The sequence below is a fragment of the Desmodus rotundus genome, chromosome 4 (assembly GCF_022682495.2).
Source record: "Desmodus rotundus isolate HL8 chromosome 4, HLdesRot8A.1, whole genome shotgun sequence".
Lineage (NCBI taxonomy): Eukaryota > Metazoa > Chordata > Mammalia > Chiroptera > Phyllostomidae > Desmodus > Desmodus rotundus.
This window is the reverse complement of record NC_071390.1, coordinates 47,808,927-47,825,388: the sequence shown is the minus strand read 5'-3', so window position 1 is coordinate 47,825,388 and position 16,462 is coordinate 47,808,927. Positions and strand designations below refer to the sequence as shown.

The following is a 16,462-nucleotide window of genomic DNA, read 5'->3' as shown; positions in this document are numbered from 1 at the left end:
TGCCTTGGAATTCATCCTTGGGTGGTTCCTGCTCTCCACCTTTCGCATGAGTCGCTTAAACATGTTGTATATTAGTCCAGACTTACCTCTACAGAAAGTCATTTAAAAAACCTCTTCCTCCCTAAGGGGTACCATAAAAGTAAAATAAATACCAGAGAATAGCCACTTTGCAGGATCTTGAGAATAATTCATAAACGTTGGCCGGAGTGGACATGATAGGGTTCTATAGTTTATGTGAGAGAGACATACAGTGAAGTTAACTAGGGGTGTAGGTTAGTTAGGAAGACTAATTTGTTTACCAAGGAAAAACAAGCCACCATTGGTTTTCTAGGGGAAGGAGAGAGTTTGTATATTTTTCAGTGTCATGTCTTGCAAATGATCTTGGACTCCTTTCTTGTGCTTTCAGCTACAAAAGACCCCACCGCTGTAGAGCGAGCAAACTTGTTGAACATGGCTAAACTGAGTATCAAAGGACTCATTGAATCAGCTCTCAGCTTTGGCCGCACTTTGGATTCTGACTATCCCCCGCTGCAGCAGTTCTTTGTTGTTATGGAACATTGTCTGAAACACGGTCTTAAAGGTATCGTGAGACTAAAAAAAAATTAGAATCAGTCCCTCTCCCATCTTAAACATCCTTGAAAATATGTTTTGTTTTGGGTTCTTTTGAGGCCATAATTATGATTACTTTACATTTAAAAATACTTGGTGGGTTGGTTTTGGGAGAAAATATCCTACTGCTTTATGTTTTGAAATGGGTGGTGTTAGAAAATGATTACTTCTTAGTGTTTTGTTAAAAATCACTTAAATTTAACTTAAAAGTTTTTCAACATACTCTGAGTTGTTTTCCATTTTCCAGGACATTTATAGTTATATTAAAAATGTCACGTTTGGTGATTCTGATATGAACTCTTTTTACTAGTCTAAGCCCTATTGAACAAAACACATTAAAATAACTGATATTGAAATACAAACTTCCTTAGCACATGGGAACATATCTAGAAAAATTGTCTTCTAAATTGGGTTATTGTAGAAATGTGAGTGCTCCCTAAAAACAATAATAATAGTGAATATTGTGTTCTTCTATACAGTTCATGTTGAATGATGTTATGTATAAAGTGTATTATATTTAGTTATGTAACATTTGTTACATAATAACTGTTCTTTTACTTATAATGGTTGGACAGTTTTGGTCTCTAATTCAGATGATCAGCAGCTGTGTAGACAGCTATGTGAGTAAAGTTATTTACTAAGGTGATTATTATAAAGCAAAAGAAATGTGGTTTCTTGCACTAGGAGCCTGAGTAGGGTGGGAGGGCTTAGAAGTTTGGTGCATGAGAGTGTGGGTAAATGTAAAAAGCAGAAGGGATTTATCTAAACATGGTTTTAATAAGGTGTACTTCAAACTGAGAAGGAGCCTTGGCACCAAAATTTGAGAAATTCTATGTGATGTTATTAACATACTCATTTCTTTTTTAAAATTCATTTGTTTTTATTGAGATATAATTGACATATAACATTTATTAATTTCAGGTATACAACACAATGATTTGATGTTTGTATATATTGTGAAATTATCACAAGTCTGGTTAACATCCATCTCCACACATAATTACAAGTACTTTTTTTCTTGTAATGAGAACTTTAAAGATTTACTTTCTTTTTTAAAATAAGAAATTAAAAAAATCCTCATCCAAGAATATGTTCATTGATTTTTAGAGGGAGAGAAAGGGAAGGAGAGGGAGGGAGAGAAACATCAATTGGTTGCCTCTCGTATATACTTCAACTGGATACTGAACTGCAACCTGGGCACGTCCCTGGTGACCTTTTGCTTTGGAGATGACCAAACCAACTGAGCCACACCAGTCAGGGCTTGCTTACTCTTTTCATTTTTTTAAAGATTTTATTTATTTTATTTTTAGAGAGCAGGGAAGGGAGGAAGGGAGAGAGAAAGAAACATTAGTGTGTGGTTGCCTCTAGCGCACCCCCTACTGGGGACCTAGCCTGCAACCCAGGCATGTGCCCTGACGGGACCCTTTGGTTCGCAGGCTGGCACTCAGTCCACTCAGCCACACCAGTCAGGGTAGGGCTTGCTTTTTGAAAATTTCCTTTCTATTTAAAAAAAATAATAGTAACATAGATTTTTAGTTTTTCCCAACTTGTTAAAATACAATTTACCAAAAGGTGGCCAAAATAATTAAATTTTAAACTTTTCAGATTTTATTTTCTTTTACTTCACAAAATATCATGAGGCATCTCCTAACAGTCATAGGCTTGTTTTAATGAATCATGATAAATCTACTTGTGCTGTTTGATCTTTTTCCCCCAAGGAAAATTGCCTGGCTTCATGGTTGCCCTTGGGTGGTGCATATGATAGGCACAGTGCATCTGCAGGAGAGAGCTGGTCAGTCTTAAGAAGAAATGGATAGGTGATTTTATGGTATTGTATTACCCAAATCTCAGATGAAATAAAGGAAAAGGAAAGCCACATTTTTTCATGTTTAAAACTAATGTAACTAGCCCTGGCCTGTGTGGCTTAGTTGGTTGGAACATTGTCCTGTAACCAAAGGATCGCAGGTTCAATTCCTGGACCAGGTCTGTCTGGGAGGCAACCAATTCATGCTTGTCTCTTGCATGGATGTTTTTCTCTCTCTCCCTTCCTCTCTCTGTAAAAGCAATGGGAAAAAAAAGTCCTTGGGTAAGGATTAAAAAAAAAAAAAGTAATATATTTATTTATCTTTGCTTTATTTGATAAACTGATAAAGATCAACTTTCTGGGGCCCTCAGCCTTTCTGTTTTGGTACTGGTAAATAGTGAGCCCAGTTTCTTACTGTAATTATCTGCCTACATATTTCTGATGTGGAAGAATGGCCAAGGTACATATTTCTGATAAAGAAAAATATCAGGATCCTGATTAACAGGTTCTTGATAATTGGGTCTCTGAATAATTGTATGTTGCTAGAAATGTTGAAATTAAATATTTAAAAGGAAGTTACTATAGTTATATACATATGTTGAAGTCATATGCATTATATTTCCTTTTTTTCAGTAAGAAAATCATTTTTGAGTTACAACAAAACTATCTGGGGTCCTTTGGAACTAGTGGAGAAGCTGTACCCAGAAGCGGAGGAAATAGGGGCTAGTGTCCGGGATTTACCTGGTCTTAAGTAAGTCATCTTATTACTTGTTCATCTATAACCACAGAAGTATATTTACTGTTTCTTAAAAGTACTTCACATTCTAATTTATCTTCTCTCAGCCTTAAGTAGCCTTCTTCCATTGTCTCCTCATAAAATTCTGTTAATTCTTCATGGTTCAGCTCAAATTTCATGGTTTTTCTTAGCCCCTTCAGTAATAAGTAATTGCTTTTTCTTTTTATGTTCTTTTTAAAAAAAAATTTTTTTAAGATTTTTATTTATTTATTTTTTAGAGAGGAGAAGGGAGAGAGGAAGAGAGAGAGAAACATCAATGTGTGGTTGCTTCTCATGTGCTCCACACTGGGGACCTGGCCCGCAACCCAGGCATGTGCCCTGACTGGGAATCGAACCGGCAACCCTTTGGTTCGCAGGCGGGTGCTCAACCACTGAGCCACAGTAGTCAGGGCTCTTTCTATGTTTTTCACACTATAGTCATGTCTTTATTATATCACTTACTTTAATCCTGCATTGTATTGCAGGAAATTGCAAGTTCTTTTAAAGCAGGATGTATCAATTATGCATTTCTGTTTCCTGAATGTTAAGCTATTTTGCAGTAGTAGCCAGTCAGCAACAATTTGTTGGAGACTAAATTCAGGCAAAGTCTCAGGAGATTTGAGTTCTCCGATAAGCCATCTATATCACATGGGACATGTGCAAATGATGTTCTTCATTGAAAATTGGGACCTATAGTGTCACCTGCCTTTCACTAGGCAAATGTTTATGAACTGTCCTAAAAGCTGAATAGTTTAGCTAATAATTCACGAGTGTTGAAAATTTTTTGTAGGTAGAAAGTGTTGTTAAGGGTAAGGTCATACACTTTTTAGGATATGATTAGGATGTTAGAGCTCCCTTTAGTTTATCTTAATTCTTGTGAATGAGATAATTTTTTTTATGCTTAGTATTTTCTGTCAGACCATTAGTTTGCTTTCTTTTAGTCAGGTTTACAATTTAGGGATTGTATGTTATAGGGAATATGGTAGTGTTTTCTGGCTATCATGACATCTAAATATTTACAAGTTGTTCTTAATTGAGTGATGAAAGTAAGCTGCTATTTATTAAGCACTGTATCAGGGTAATAAGATCATTATTTTACATGGATTATCTCATTTATAAGATTTGGTTTCATGTTAATATGAAAATACATGTTGATATAGTTTTTAAAAAGTATTTATTTATTTTTTGGAGATGGGAAGGGAGGGAGAAAGAGAGGGACTGAAACATTAGTGTGTGGTTGCCTCTCAAGGGCCCCTAATGGGGACTTGGCCTGAAACCCAGGCATGTGCCCTGACTGGGAATTGAACCAGTGACCCTTTGGTTCACAGGCTAGCACTCAGTCCACTGAACCACGCTGGCCAGGGCTCATATTGTTTTTAAAAAGCCAAATTCTACAAAAGTAAAAAATGTTTTCTAAAGAATAGTAGTCATTAAAATGCTAAGCCATAAGAAACTCAAGCTGTTAGAATGAAGGTTAAGTTTCCTCCCATACTACCTGCTTAAGTGTTCTCTGAATAAGAAAGTATAGACTTCCAGCCAAGATGGAGGGGTAGGTAGACGCACTGTGCCTCCTCGCACTACCAAAAGGACAACAGATTTAAAAACAATAAACAACTAGAACTGCCGGAAAACCTAACTGTATGGAAGTCCGACAACCAAGGAGTTAAAGAAGAAACATTCATCCAGACCGGTAGGAGGGGCGGAGACGGGCACGTGGGCAGAGAGGACTTGTGGCAAAGCGGTGGCTGGAGGACCAGGGCAGGCAAGGTGGTGGCTGGCAGACTCGATGAGGCGGTAGCTTGTGGACTGGGTGGTCCCACATTAGAGTGCAGATAAACCGGGAGGAACAATTGGGGAGCGAGACAGATCACGCAACCCAGTGTTTCAGTGCAGGGGGTGGGGGTGGGGGGCAGAAATAAAGCCTCAAAGCCTCTGACTAAAAACCCCTTGGGGGTTGAGGTGGCAGTGGGAGAAACTCCCAGCCTCACAGGAGAGTTTGTTGGAGAGACCCATAGGGTCCTAGAATGTACACAAGCCCATCCACCTGGGGAATCAGCACCAGAAGGGCCCAATTCGATTGTGGGTAGCCAAGGAATTGATTGAAAACTTTTGGAGAGCCGAGCAAGAGGCATTGTTCCCTCTCAGACCCCTCCCCCACATATAAGTTTCACATTGCAGCCATGTGGGTTGCCCCACCCTGGTGGACACCTAAGGCTCCGCCCCTTACTACATAACAGACACACCAAGACAAAAAAAAACGGCCCAAATGAAAAAACAGATCAAAGCTCCAGAAAAAATACAACTAAGCACTGAAGAGATAGCCAACCTGTCAGATGCACAGTTCAAAACACTGGTAATCAGGATGCTCACAGAATTGGTTGAATATAGTTGCAAGTTAGAGGGGGAAAATGAAGGCTATACAAAGTGAAATAAAGGAAAATGTACAGGGAACCAACAGTGACAGGAGGGAAACTGGGACTCAAATCAACGGTTTGGACCAGAAGGAAGAACGAAACATTCAACCAGAACAGAATGAAGAAACAAGAATTCAAAAAAATGAGGAGAGGCTTAGGAACCTCCAGGACATCTTTAAATGTTCCAACATCCAAATCATAGGGGTACCAGAAGGAGAAGAGGAAGACCAAGAAATTGAAAACTTATTTGAAAAATAATGAAGGAGAACTTCCTCAATCTGGCAAAGGAAATAGACTTTCAGGATGTCCAGGAAGGAAGCTCAGAGTCCCAAAGAAATTGGACCCAAGGAGGAACACACCAAGGCACATCATAATGAAATTACCCAAGATTAAAGATAAGGAGAGAATCTTAGGAGCAGCAAGAGGAAAGGAGACAGTTACCTACAAAGGAGTTCCAATAGGACTATCAGCTGATTTCTCAAAAGAAACATTACAGGCAAGAAGGGGCTGCAAAGAAGTATTTGAAGTCATGAAAGACAAGGACCTCCATCCAAGATTGCTATATCCATCAAAGCTATCCTTTAGAATGGAAGGGCAGAGAAAGTGCTTCCCAGATAAGGTCAAGTTAAAGGAGCTCATCATTACTAAGCCCTTATTATATGAAATGTTAAAGGGACTTATCTAAGAAAAAGGTGATCAAAAATATGAACAGTAAAATGACAACAAACTCACAGCTATTAACAGCCAAACCTAAAAATAACAAGAACAAAAATGAACTAAGCAAACAACTAGAACAAGAGAAATGGAGATCACATGGAGAGTTATCAGCAGGGGAGTGGGAGGGGGATAGAGGGGGAAAAGGTACAGAGAATAAGTAGCATAAATGGTAGTAGAAAATAGACAGGGGGAGTTTAAGAATAGTATAGGAAATGTAGAAGCCAAAGAACTTATATGTACGACCACCCATGGGCATGAACCGAAGAGGGGGAATGCAGGTGAGAGGCAGTGTGCAGAATGGAGGGGAATAAAGGGGAGAAAATGGGTAACTGTAATAGCATCATCAATAAGATTTTTTAAAAAGAAAATATAAAAGTATAAATGATAGCTTCTCTAATCATACATATTTTGTAAAACTTGTTTTTATTTTTACTAAATGATAGAAAGGTATGAGATTTAATATTTAAGGATAATTGGATAAAGGAAACATTTGAAAGAGGAGCAAGCAACTTGGTGATTTCTCTCTAATTAGTTACCAGATTGGTACCTTCTTAGCTTTGCTACGATTTTTTTACAGTCGGATATAATGTCAGTTATTTTTTTAGGGCATTATACTGCTCTATTGATTCATTTTGCATATTCATTTTTAGAAAGCTAAGCTCATTCTGACTAAATGTTGCTTGTAGAAATATTCTCACTTTTTAGAGAGTCATTTCTTCCAATGCATAAAATGGTACCTAGACGTCCTACAGATGCAGGTTTACCTTAGGACTTAAATAGTTCACAAGGATTGGTTTGCACCCTTGAAGAGCTGGCTTAAAACTAGAGAAACGAAGACAAAACTGTGATAAATTGCTTTTTTCCTTATTAATGTGGACCTCAGCAGAGATAGAACATGTAGATCTTTGGGCTGGGGCTGTTTTCTTACCAATTGGTTTTACTTTTTAGGACCCCCCTAGGTCGTGCCAGAGCATGGCTTCGATTAGCCCTCATGCAAAAAAAAATGGCTGATTACCTTCGTTGCTTAATAATTCAAAGGGATCTCTTGAGGTTAGTACCATTAAATCATATTCATTTTCTTTTTTTATTTCATTTATATCCTGTCCTCCAAAAAAGATTGAAGATGTAGTAAAAAATGATTCATAAAAAACAATAAGATGGCATAAAATAAAAGGAGGAGCAAAATGAGTGAGACGATCATTGTGGGGGACATACATTGATTAGGAAATAGCCTAAAAAATGAATATTGCAAGCTTTTTATCAGCTGATAAGGGGGAAATTTATTTCTAAGTTTCATTTTTTTTAGAGTGTAGGGTACATTTTTTTCTAAATTTCAGTTAATTCTGTGAATAAAAATTTATAGTGGAATTTGGGGCTTTAGTTCAAGAGGTCTCTTTTTATTTTTATTTATTTTTAAACATTTATTTCTAGAGAGGGGGAAAGGGAGGGAGAAAGAGAGGGGAAAAAACATCAATGTGTGGTTGCTTCTTGCATACCTCTACCTGGGGACCTGGTCTGCAACCCAGGCATGTGCCCTGACTGGTTTTGAACCAGTGACCTTTTGGTTTGCAGGCAGGCACTCAATCCACTGAGCCACAGCAGCCAAGGCACAAGAGGTGTCTCTAGATCTTGAATGCCCAAACTACTGTTTTGATTGTATTGTAAACCATCAGTTTAAATTGAAGGCCAAATGGTTAAGACAGACTGTCAAAACAAGGTAATCAGTTTTCAAAGGAAGTGGGCCGATGGTAGCCCCTTAATTTATTCCTGTTCTTTTAGAGTGCATATCTGATGTCCTGGAGAATTTAGTTGTTTGGGGTTTACTTGTGACTCTAGTTGTACATCTTGGTTTTCCCGTATTTTAAATGAGAATGACCATAGTTTAAGCACCTGCAATTTCTCAATAATATTCTGAAGGTTAATTGAAGTTAATTAAATACTGTACATGTGACTTCTTGAAGAAGGCATGAGACAGTGATAACTAGTTCTTTTAATATAAATTGTCAAGTATTAATTTTTAAACTGTCCAATTTCTTTCACAAGTCTCTTATTTGAACTTTTTTTTTAGAATATAGATATCCATAAGTATTTTTTATTGGTTCTCTATTAGTAACACTTGCAATACACATATCAAATGCTCTGACTAGAACATGGACTTTGAAATATGTCATATGTTCATTTACTCACCTTAGTCTTTATCCCAAGGGTCTTAATAAATCCTAGAATTGAAAATTCAACTCTAATTAAAGTGTTGAAATCAGATAGCGTCAGTCACTGTGTCTTCTGAGAGTCAAACATTCCAGCCCTCAGTGATGCCTCTTTTTCTTTTGATCTTTGTTTGTCTCCCTCAGCGTTCCAAATTTCTTTTTCAATTTTATTGCCTTTGTTCTCTTTTACATTTTCTTTGTAAACATTTAAATTTCAAAAATTTTAAATTGTTCACATATAGAAAGGCTAATTTGAAGATACCTAATATTTATTGCTTTCATGTTTGTAATAAGGTGCTGAGATTACAAAATTTAGTTTTTGAAATAAATTTGTGATTCAGTGTTTTTATTTTAATTTTCACAGTGAATTCTATGAGTATCATGCACTAATGATGGAAGAAGAGGGAGCAGTAATCGTTGGGCTACTGGTTGGCCTGAATGTGATAGATGCTAATCTGTGTGTAAAGGGAGAGGATTTAGACTCACAAGTAAGTGAAAGTGATTAGTACCAAACGCTGAGTGTTTTCAGTTTGCAGTGTTCCTCTTTAATCCAGGTATTACTATTACTTTAAGTTTTAAACAGTAAAGAAAAATTAAGAATGAAATTCACTTGCATGTTAAATGTACTTCAGATATTTCTTCCCTTTAATAGAAATAACTTTATTTATAAATTCAGGTTGGAGTGATTGATTTTTCCATGTATTTAAAGAATGAAGATGATATTGGAAATAAAGAAAGGTATGATTTTCGTAAATTATTTCACATGTATTTTTTTATGTAGGTCTTTACAAATCAGTATGAGGTCTATCTATTTACAGTGTGTTTTTTATTGCCTTTATTTATGTGTAGTTCCTGCTTTATTTAGTTTTCACTTCCATTTACAAGCTTTAAACAGCAAAAACCACTTGGAAGGAGACTTTAGTCTGATGTATATGTATGACTTTGGTTATACCGGAGTTCCTGTAACCCATTTTTTAATTTATTTTTCATCCTCATCCAAGGATACATTTTCATTGATCTTAGAGAGAGAGGAATAAGAGAGAAACATTGATGTGAAGGAGAAACATTGATTGGTTGTGTCCTGCACGAGACTGGGGATCGAACCTGTAACCTAGGCATGTGCCCTGATTGGGAATCAAATCTGCAACCATCTGGTGCATGGGATGATGCTCCAACCAACTGAGCCACCCCACCAGGGCCTGAAACCCATTTTAGTAGTATGCTGTGTTTTATGGTAAAAGCTTATTATTCACAGGCTTACATATACTAGTTTATTTCAAGATCTAATTATGTTTAAATTTAAATTATACTTCAACTACTAAAAAGAAAGGATAATTATGAGATGTGATAGAGCTGCTAATTACTGCTACAATGGCAATCATATCACAATATAAATGTATTGAACTAACATGTGGTATACCTTAAATTTATACAATGTTATATGTCAATATATTTCAATAGAAAATAAATTATACTGATGCAAAATTTTTAAATATACTAATGGTACATTCAGTCTAGTATTAGTGAGTTATTTAATAAATATTATAGTTATTTAATATAATCGGGCAGCTTACTGCTACCCCAATTATAAAGATTATTAAATTTTAAAGGCAAGATAATGTTTTACCATTATGGTATTAAAAAAATTTAAATGACTTAGACATTATTTTTACAGCAATTTTAGATGACTTAGACATTACCTTTGGCACCCACTAAATAAATACCTTTCCAATTAGCACAAAACTACTTTTCCCCCCTTTAGGAATGTTCAAATTGCTGCCATATTAGACCAGAAGAACTATGTTGAAGAATTAAATAGACAACTGAAGTAAGTATTATTGATACTTGGGAATACTTAGTACATTTATGACTATTGTCTTAGGGTTCCCCCCTTCAGGCCAGCTTAATCCTATTCTGTGTATCTTTGAGAAGGTGTTATAGTGAATAGAGAAAATGGAAAGTAAGGATACAGAGAGTTTCTGGAGATAATTCACTTTCAGTAGAAAATGAGAATCACATTTTTAAATAGAATCCTCAGAGAATTTAAAAACAAGATTTCAAACATATCCCTGTACCCTTAAGAAAAAAGGTTAGTAGGGTAGAAGTTTATGTCATTTTGATGCTTCAAAAATTCATTTTCTCCTACTTCAAAGGGCTTCATGTATAAATGGAATATGGCTTTCATATTCCATGGTGCAGGTTTTCTCCTTACAGGGTCACCTGGTCATTGGAACGGAACTGTCAGTGAATACTCTATCTGGGGAGAATTTCGGTATCTGTTTGTAAAGTACTATAGTGCAGTTCTGTCTAATAAAAGTATAATGTGAGTCACATAGGCAATTTAAAATTTCTAGTAAACCTTACTAAAAAGGTAAAAAAACAGCTGAAGTTAATTAAAAATATATTTTATTTAACCCAAAATACTATCATGTCAACATTTAATCACTATAAAAATTATTAAGACATTTTATATTAATTTTTTGGTACTATCTTCAAAATTCAATGTGTATTTTACACACAGCACATTTAAATCTGGATCAGTCACATTGTAAGTGCTTAGTAGTAGCCAGAAATGGCTTATGGCTGCCATTCTATATAACACAGGTATAGTGAATACTTGCTACATAGAAATGGACTGTTCTCATTAGTTAAAAGGAAGAATTAGCAAAACTGGCTAACTCTGGATGATAGGATTATGAACACTTTTTATTCTTTTCTTTATAGTTTTCTGTATTTTCTGCATTTTACCCAATAAACCTATATTACAATCAGAAGATACAAATAAACATTTTCTCATTGTAGAAAAGCTAATAAGCTATAACTCTTGCTTTCCCTCTGAAGTTGGAGATAGGGAAGATCTTGTGTCAGTGTCTTTTTCAATCATAGAGTTTTAATAATAGATATCATAGGAAATGTATATATTGTATTATCAGTATTTTTGTAATTTGTATATCTGAGATTGTATTTTTTTAAATTTTAATTAAAGATTTTACTTACTTTTAGAAAGAGGGGAAGGGAGGGAGGAAGAGAGGGAGAGAAACATTGATGTGAGACAGAAACAATCTGTTGCGTCTCGCACATCCCCAACTGGGGACCCGGCCCTCAACCCAGGCATGTGCCCTGACCAGGGATCAGACCAGTGATACTTTGGCTGGCAGGCCAGTGCTCAATCCACCGAGCCACACCAGCCAGGGCTATTTTAATTATTTTTTAATTGAATTGAGAGAGAGACATCGATTTGTTGTCCCACTTATTTATGCATTCATTGGTTGCTTCTTGTGTGTGCCCTGACCAGGGATTGAACCCACAACCTTGGCATATGGGGAAGGTGCTCTAAACAGCTATACTTCCTGGCTAGGGCTCTGAGACTGCATTTCTAAGGGTAACCCTGTGTTACTTATTTATTTACTTTTAAACTTTTATTCACTTTTAGGGAACAGGCAATATATTCCCATAGTTCAAACTTCAAAAGGAGCATTAAATGAAAGGTCGCCGTCTTCCCTGATCTTTAACCTTCTAGTTTCTCTCTTAGGGATTTATTAATATACTAGATTCTGATGAATGGCTCCACAGATGCTTTATGCAAATCAATAAGAGTATACATATATTTTCTTATATTTCTCATCTTCCTCCAGTTCTTTACACATAAGGTAGCATACTTCTTTACACTATTGTGTACTTTACTATTTTTACTCAACAGTTTATCTTAGAGGCTATTCCATTTGGTTCAAATGAGCTTCTCAGTCTCTCTTAAATTATGTGTTAATCAGTTACTGCAATACTAGTGCCTTTTGTATATTTTATGTATTAAAATCATTTCTTTGTTTTTCATATTGGAAAATAGTTTGTGAACTATTTAGAGTATTTTGAAAGTGTAGAAGCAGGTAAAAAAAAAAATAGAATTCACCTGTGTTCCAAAGAAAACCACTCTTGAGGGTTTATTGCTTTTGAAAGTTATTTTTTAAATTATTTTTTCATTCTCACATAAAGGTAGGGTGAATATTATTGTCCGATTATATAGGAAACAAGCTCAGAAAGCTTTTATGAGGTGACACAGTTAGAAGGTAGAAAAGCAGGGACTCCAAGCTTGCTCTTTCATCTTCTGGTCCTGTGCTTGTTATAGCTCATCATCAGTATGGTGCTGTGTGTGAAAAACTCAAGTTGTGTACCTCAGAATGGTTATATTAAAAAAATGATTTAATATGAATGAAAAAATATTTTTCCTGTTTCACAGCTTAACTAAAATGCCAATAGTTGTTTCTGAGGCTAGTATAAAATTTTTGAATCTATTATACATCTTTACTGTGATGTATACAGCATATTACATTTTATTAGATAAAGTTTGAGATGGTAAAATCAAGCAGCCCTTGAAAATCAGACTCAGTAAAATGTACAGTAATGTCCAGTATTGATTGATTTAAACAAAAATGCAAAAAACCAGTGTGTTAATTGGTGTAACCTGACTTTTGCCTATATCCTTGAAAGCCGAGGTGTTTTCTTAGGTATCACATATTACATTTCTCAACAATGGGTGACTTTGGAAGTCTTTAAGTTGTTGTGAGAGTGGAGAGGGGAAACAGAACGGGACTTCTGTTTGTGAACATTTTTACAAGCATCATTAAGCCACGTAATTACAAAATGGACATTTAAAGTTCACCCTTTAAAAATAAATTTAGTTTTAACAATATTTAATAATCTTTTGTGTGGAATTTTTATTCCTAAATATTAGAAGTTAAATGTAAAAAGGGACCCTAAGAAGACAAAAAATAGTGAGCAGCATCAAATAAAATTTTAATAGAAATATTGGTTCTTTTGCTAGTGTTTATTGTTTTTCTAGATAAATCAGGTTACCCAACTTATTGAAACTCCCACACTCAAAATTCAGTTGGCATTTGGTGCATGTCAGTTAACATAGAGTCCAGGTTAACATACTGTTTCTTGCCTTTGTGAGTTTGTGTGATTTTGAATGAGTTTTTTCTTTATTAATTTCAGCAGCACAGTCAGCAGTCTCCATTCAAGAGTCGACTCATTAGAAAAGTCAAATACTAAGCTGATTGAAGAGGTATTGTCATTCAGCCATGGATAATTGTCTTTCACGGACCTAGTATTTGTGATCCTTTTTCATGTTCAGCACGAGCGTAATAAGCACACACACACACACATTTTCATCATTATGATGGAATACTTATGATATATTGGGTTGGCCAAGAAGTTTATTTTTTTCCCTGAGATGGCTCTAGTAGAGTTTTAGTTGTCTTTAACTTCATTTGAAACAATTTTGTTAGATTGTATTGTGACAGCTGTGTTATCAGCATGCATTTTTTAAAAAAGGCTTATTAAAATTGGTGAATTTTTGTGTAGCCATTTAATATTGAGGATGGAAGAAAACATGCAACATAGTTGTAATTGAAAAGTTTAATGGTAGCCACTGAGATTTGTGGTGGTTTTTGGGCACCACCATCTCAAGAGTGGGTGGCTAATCACAGATGTTTCAGAAGGAGCCTGGAGAGTAAGGTATTTAGGAAGGGTCGCTGGGCTTTCATCAAAGGGCACAGTTATTCCTAGGATCTCTGTCTCTCTCTCCAGGTTCCAATAACTGCCTAACTGCTACCTATGACTTCCTGCTGTTACTTGCCCAGAGTATTGCACTGTCCTTCGTGGTTTCCTTACACCCTGCTCACATCTCTGAAAAAATTCCCTTTAGGAAGGGGGTTTTGGGGACTGGGTGGAAAAGGTGAAGAGACTGAGAAGTACAGATTGGTAGTTACAAAAGTCATAGCAATGTAAAGTACAGCATGGGAAATATACACAATAATATTAAAATAACTGGTGCCAGTTGGATACTGGGAATATATGTTTGGCTAGCCACTATGCTATACACCTGAAAGTGATACAAAACAATATTAAATGCAAATGTAATTTAAAAAATAATAAATGAAATTTGCCTTTGCAAAAAAAAAAGTTTGAAAGAAACCACATATCTCAGGTAAATCTTAATTGTTTTGAGATTCTCACCTTCTAGAAACGAGCCTCAAAGATGAAACTCATACATACTCTTCTATAAGTAAGCTGTGCTTCTCATTTTAAAATCTGGATAGCCTGATTTTAGTTATAGAATCACCTATAATTAGAATTTCGTGCTGAAATGATACTCTCCATCTTGTTCCACTATTCAGATTGCTTTTCTTTTCAGGCATCCACCCTATTTCCACCCTCCATGTGTAAAATTCTTCCTGTTTCCTGCATTGTCAAAGTGGCTCTCTGGTGGTCCCAGAAACAGAGATTTATGTTAGCTCTCTTTTTGATACTATTTTTTAATATGATTAAAAAAAATCTATCAAACCAAACAAGTATTGCTTTCTAGTTTCAGAATTATTTTGAATAGAGGAAGAAAAAGTGCTATTAACCCTTTTTCCATGTTAATTAAAATTTTTATTTCTTTTAAAACTTGCCCAGTGTTTTCAAACCAGGGAACACATGATTGTTTGTATAACTGCAGTTAAGAGTGCAACTTCATGTTGATAGTTCGGGATTGTGAGAGAGAGCTGCTCACTGGTTTGTGCCTCTTCTTTGCCTTAAGCACACTGTGAAGTTCAATTGTATCCTTGACAAATTATTCAGAAATTTATTTGCAAGCCAACACTGGGGAGTGGTCCCTGCTTCCCTTTCCTAGGATCCTTTTTATTCTGGGCCTCAGAGTCAAGCCATTCCTTCACTAGTCATTCAGGTTTAACTCTGATGCTGAGAGCTGTCGCATGTTTGCATTGGTCCCTCAGTGTGCCATGTTTCACAGGGCATCCTGTTTGTTATCAAGAATGTCATTTGCAATGACAGCAAAACCTTTTTTCCTTGTAGATGTTTCTGTTCTTACACAAGTCTTTACAGTTTTATTGTTTACTACATACTTCTTTATATGCTGACTCAGGCACTTTGTATTCAGGGCATGTTGTAAACCGGGTAAGTATACTATGTTTTGATTAACATAATATATATTGACTAACAAAAGGAAACAGTAGAAATTAGTAAATTTCTTTAATTTGGTATTCTGGGGAAATAGGAACACATATTTCTTATAAAAGTTTCTGTAATTGTGAGAGTCATTTTTACTAGTTTTAGGATTTTATTTTCTATTATTTATAGCCATGAACATAACCTGTAAAGCAAGTATAAAGATGTTTACAATGTTTTTTTGCCCTTGTTTCATAATTTTTAGTTAGCAATAGCAAAGAATAATATCATTAAGCTCCAAGAAGAAAATCATCAATTACGAAGTGAGAATAAATTGATTTTAATGAAGACACAGCAGCACCTAGAGGTAAGTTTGCAAACAGACTCTTGTGTCAGAAGTTGTTACTGTTTGGGACTTTTGTATAGATTGGGAATTTCTGTGCTGTATTATTAGTAGTGATGATAGAATTAAAAGTTTTCTTCCTAGGTTACCAAAGTGGATGTGGAAACTGAGCTTCAAACATATAAACATTCTCGACAGGGGCTAGATGAAATGTACAATGAAGCCAGAAGGCAGCTTCGAGATGAATCTCAGTTACGACAGGTAGATTGCATTGAAGTTACCTGAGCTAATAATAATAGTAGTAGTTATTATTTATCCTTAAGCAAGCACCACTTAAAATCTCTTTCGGCCTTATCTTCTTGGCATGGGATGGCAATCCATCTCACTTAAATCCCTCAGATTCTTCAAGCTCCCACTGTATCAGTGTTTTTTTAAATGATGTTTTTAAACTTACAATCTGTGTTTTTGAAATGAATAGATCATGACCAGCATTACATAAAGGAAATAGAATTCTGTATTCAAATATTAGTAAAATCATATTTAAAATTAACTTTTTTACCCTTTTAAATTATTAAATATAATACCTACAGAAAAATGCAGATGTATAGTTTAATGAATTGTAATGTAAATACCTGTGTAACTACG

At 35.5% G+C, this 16,462-nt stretch overlaps 1 protein-coding gene across 6 annotated transcripts in view; it reads left to right on the top strand.

Annotated features, from left to right (window-relative positions):
- Positions 1-16,462, top strand: part of RUFY2 (RUN and FYVE domain containing 2) — a 44,129-nt gene that overhangs the window by 1,753 nt on the left and 25,914 nt on the right. For 4 of the 6 annotated variants that reach the window (XR_008426744.2, XM_053923313.2, XM_053923316.2 and 1 more), the window contains exons 2-10: positions 407-580; positions 3,047-3,164; positions 7,268-7,369; positions 8,891-9,014; positions 9,203-9,264; positions 10,289-10,354; positions 13,519-13,588; positions 15,740-15,841; positions 15,962-16,078. Coding sequence is in view for 5 of the 6 variants with exons in the window: in XM_053923313.2 (XP_053779288.1) it covers positions 407-580; positions 3,047-3,164; positions 7,268-7,369; positions 8,891-9,014; positions 9,203-9,264; positions 10,289-10,354; positions 13,519-13,588; positions 15,740-15,841; positions 15,962-16,078 (935 nt within the window). In the remaining variant the exon portion in view is untranslated. Of the gene's footprint in view, positions 1-360; positions 581-3,046; positions 3,165-7,267; positions 7,370-8,890; positions 9,015-9,202; positions 9,265-10,288; positions 10,355-13,518; positions 13,589-15,739; positions 15,842-15,961; positions 16,079-16,462 lie in introns of those variants that run through there. The other 2 variants (XM_053923314.2, XM_024561128.4) reach the window with 2 other exon arrangements.